This window comes from Myxocyprinus asiaticus, chromosome 27, assembly GCF_019703515.2.
Source record: "Myxocyprinus asiaticus isolate MX2 ecotype Aquarium Trade chromosome 27, UBuf_Myxa_2, whole genome shotgun sequence".
Classification (NCBI taxonomy): Eukaryota; Metazoa; Chordata; class Actinopteri; order Cypriniformes; family Catostomidae; genus Myxocyprinus; species Myxocyprinus asiaticus.
The window spans coordinates 39,593,209-39,597,706 of record NC_059370.1 but is presented as its reverse complement, the minus strand read 5'-3'; the positions used below and the strand labels follow the sequence as shown (position 1 = coordinate 39,597,706).

The 4,498-nt window shown below is 37.7% G+C and overlaps 1 protein-coding gene across 3 annotated transcripts in view; it reads left to right on the top strand.

Annotated features, from left to right (window-relative positions):
• Window positions 1-4,272, top strand: part of canx (calnexin) — a 37,350-nt gene extending 33,078 nt beyond the window's left edge. For all 3 annotated transcript variants that reach the window (XM_051657537.1, XM_051657536.1, XM_051657539.1), the window contains 3 exons: window positions 202-343; window positions 590-678; window positions 1,931-4,272. In XM_051657537.1, coding sequence (XP_051513497.1) covers window positions 202-343; window positions 590-678; window positions 1,931-2,119 — 420 coding nt within the window. In that variant the 3' untranslated portion in view covers window positions 2,120-4,272. The remainder of the gene's footprint in view (window positions 1-201; window positions 344-589; window positions 679-1,930) is intronic.
• The last annotated feature ends 226 nt before the right edge of the window (window positions 4,273-4,498 follow it).

Here is a 4,498-nt window from a genome sequence, read left to right as displayed (position 1 = left end):
ATTATTTTATTACTTTTGTGTTCCACAGAAGAATAAAGTCATATGGGTTTGGTGTGACATTATGGTGAGTGAATAATAACAGATTGCTCATTTTTGGGTGATCTTTTCCTTTTTGGTAAATCCACCCCATTGAAAGCAGTGTGACTTTTGCATAAGCCCAATTGTGGATGTATGAGATATATGTCTTTCTGTTCCTTACAGAAGAGCTCAGCTTCCACAGCTACTGCAGCGGAGTACAAGAAGACAGATGCTCCTCAACCAGACGTGAAGGATGAAGCTGAGGAGGAGGAGGAGGAGGAGGAGAAGGAGAAGCCTGAGGAAGAAGCCATAGATGAAGAACCAGGTCTGAATCTTATTTTCAAGATGATGGAATTAAACTACTTTCTTGTATCCTTTGTATAGTCAAATGTGATTAATCACATCAAAGATCAGAATGTGACTGTGTTCTGTGGGGAAATTTGTCTCTGCTATTTTATTTATGTATTTTTTGAGTTGCTCATCCTCCTCTCTTGATAAACTGACGTTTTGTGTTTGGAGTCCTTGAATTGTTTAAGTGTATTCTTACAATCTGTTTTGTTTTTTCTTCCAGATGGAAAGAAGAGTGAAGGAGAGGATTCTACAGGAGACGGAGAGGAGGCTGCAGGGACAGAACACAACGACAACAATAAATCTAATGAGGTAGAGATTTTATACCAATAGAAACCTGTACTAAATGTGACATTTTGAGACGTTTATTTTATAATCTGATCTTGTTGCTTATCTGTAATGATTCGCACTTATTTGAGGAGAGTTAAAATAGGTTACGTTTATTAACTATTTAAGAGACACTTAAATGTGGAGAATGAGATGGGATGTCTGACTCAGTGAGTTGTTTTTTTGGGGGGGGGGTGGGGATTTTCCCCTTTTTTCACCCAATTTGGAATGCCCAATTCCCAGTGCGCTTTTTTTAAGTCCTCGTGGTCACGTAGTGATTCGCCTCAATCCGGGTGGCGGAGGATGAATCCCAGTTGCCTCCGCGTCTGAGACCATCAACCCGCGCATCTTATCACGTGGCTTGTTGAGCACGTTCCCACGGAGACATAGCGCATGTGGAGGCTTCACGCCATCCACCACGGCATCTGCGCCCAACTTACCACACACCCCACCGAGAACGAACCACATTATAGCGACCACGAGGAGGTTACCCCATGTGACTCTACCCTCCCTGGCATCCGGGCCAATTTGGTTGCTTAGGAGACCTGGCTTGAGTCACTCAGCACGCCCTGGGATTCAAACTAGCGAACCCCAGGGGTGGTAGCCAGCATCTTTACCACTGAGCTACCCAGGCCCCCAGGCTACGTGCATTCTTAATGAATTCATTTAGAGTTTTAATGTTGTATTTAAAAAAAGAAAACGCATAAATGCATAATAAAATAATTGCTATTAAAATTAATAAGATAATGCTGGTTTGTATTTACCAGCTAATGAATTATTAAAAAAAATATATATATTATTATTATTATTATTGCGAAAGTGGTCTTAAATTTCTTTCATTTGGCCTTAAAAAGTCTTCAATTACAAAATGTCATTCCTTCGAACTTGCAGAAACCCTGTTGTTAGTGTGTGATACCTGATGCATTTACTAATGTTAACATATGGCACCTTATTGTAAAGTGTCACTGCTTTTATTATTAAAAAAAAAAAATAATTTTTTATTGTATTTTTTACCCAAATTTTACTCCCAAACAACATGCTTTTGTGATTTGCAAACACTTTTAAATCATTAAAGCAAGGCTTTATTAATAAAATAAAGCATCTCAAAAGGATCAGTCGTTTGCGAATCGAACATCATTACTTTGTGGATGAGACCAAAAGCTTTGAGAGCATTTCCAAGCTAAGTTTCTAATAACTGTTTCATTCTCAATATTTCTCCTCATTCTCTCCTTTGTAGAAATCAGAGGAGGACATTCTGAGAAGGTCTCCCAGAAACAGAACTCTTAGAAGGACTGAAGAACTTCCTGAATTAGTTTCATGTGCAGTTCCTCGCCTCAACCATATCCCAACATCCCGATCCTCCCATACCTTCCCCTCCCACGTTCCCTTCCTCCCCTGTTCTTCTGCTTCATCTTCAATACTGTGACAATGGAGTGAAACAGTCCACTGCACGACCAACAGCAAAAAAACGCCTCCTCAAACAGGGCTGAGGATGTTGATGGTTACCATGGTGACAACGATGATTGAATAGCATAATAACATTCTCATGACTAAACAGAAACATTTGTTACCATTCCTCGACTGTGTATCTAGTATATCTTCCTTTAATCCGTCACACACAATTTCAGACAGTGTTCCTGCACCCAAACCATGGCAACACTATGGCACACTAAATATTGTAAGGCAAACAGCTTTATTTGTCTGTGTTTTGTAGGGAACACGTTATAGAATAACAAGAGAAGCCACGGAAAGAAACTATTGTAAGAAAGACAGGCGATTTGATTTATATATATATATTCATTATAAACTCTAAAACAGGCCACATGTCGCTTGAACGTACACTTGGATTTTAAGTGTCATAAAATGATTCAGCCTCCATTCCATGTGGTTCAACTATGACATTTAAGGGATAGTTTACTCAAAAATTGAAATTGTCACTATTTACTCACGCTTATGTAACTGCAAACCTTTATGATTGTGGAACAGAAGAGGAGACATTTTGAAGAATGTTGACACTGCTCTTTTTCCATACATTTAAATAAATGGCAACTGAGACTGTCAGTCCCTAACATTCCTCCAGTTTCCTTTTGCATGTTCCACGGAAGAAAGAAAGTCATCCGACTTTGGAACAACATAAAGGTGGATAAATGACAGAATTTTAGTTTTTGCATCAACTATCCCTTTAATACATCCAGATGTGGCGAACGCGCTCAGCAAAGTGTCCAGGGAGAATGCCAGCTAGATTTGTAGTTTCTAGTGTGCTGCCTTTTTTTGTAGGACACAAGATTTGCTAATATTTTTTCTGTGAATATACTGTGAGTTTTGTCTGATATGTCTTCTTTTTGTTTGTTTGTTTTTTTGCTATTCCAATGGACTTTTTACTAAATCTTGAACTGAAGTAGAATCTAACCTCTCCAGCCCGATAATGATTCCATAATGGGACAAAAACTTGACATTTCAGCATGTTTTTTTATTTTTATTATTAGAGAAAGCTTTGCAAGATGATAATGGCTTTGCTTTCTTTGACTCAGCATTACAATGAGGCTCAGAGTCTTTTCATTTGTGCATATTGTGGGCTTGATTCGTCTATTAATAACATATTTTGTGATGTCATACCCATGTTTCCAATATTTGCAGCAGTAGCAGCTTCCTCTTATAGAACCAATCACATTCAGACCATGTAACCAACTAAGTGACCATTTCACAATTCCAATATTAGAAGACTCTTTGTTTTCTGAGTGTCACTCGAAACGTGGAAAGCATGGTTGTGGGTGTAAAGCAATCTGAAATGTAATGTACCATTTCATAACTCTGCCACTATATACTTGACCCCAAAGGCACTATTAGGGGCTTACTCTAATTTAACTAGCACATGTGGTATTGCTAGTTTCCTTAAAGTTACTTGTTTCTACTCTCAAAATGGCAAACCGGCCTCATCTGTGTATATTCCATCAAGACAGTCAGATGAAATGACATAACATGAGCTCCGTGACGTATGCCTCAAGACTTATGAAGATTTGGCACTTTTATTGGTAATGAAGATTAACTTAAAAAAATAAATAAATAAAACACAACATACAAGCTGATATGTTGCTCTGCTGTACTTTTTAAAGGGATAGTTCACCAAAAATGTGCATTTCTGTCATTATTTACTCACCATACCAAACCTGTATGATGTACTTTATTCAGTGGAACACAAGTGGATAGGTTAGTCATGAAAAAGTTATTTGAGTTTGGAACAAAATGAGGGTGAGTAAATGATGGCAGAATTTTCTTTTTTGGGTGAACTATCCCTTTAAGACCTCACTTTGCTTTCTCTAATGTGCAATCTTAAATGTCTTTGCTGTACATGTATGTTTGGGCTGTTAATTCCTCTTTGTTTTTGTTTTTTTTTTCCACAAATGTAGGCGAATAACAGTTTGAATGGATGGAAAAAGATCAATTGAATGATTTATTGGTGTCTTTGCAGTTGTGAATTTGAGATCATGAGTCTGAGCAATGATTTTGGGGAGGGGGTTGGGCGGTTTGGGAAAAAATCCATCATGTTATTCACAAACTGAAATAAACTGATTTGATGAACCAGTTGTGCAAGTTGGTGTGTGATTTCAGGTTAACTATCACTTCAGAGGGAAATTTGGCCGTTGTAAAATGTTCTGCAGTTTGTATTTTTATTTTGAGGAATTATCTGGATGGATGAATCTTACAAAACCTGCCAAGAAAATCTAAAGAAAAAAGAAAAGATGTTAAAAAATGAAGCCTATATTAGGTCCATTAAGATATTTTTTATAGTGTGTGTGTGTGTGTG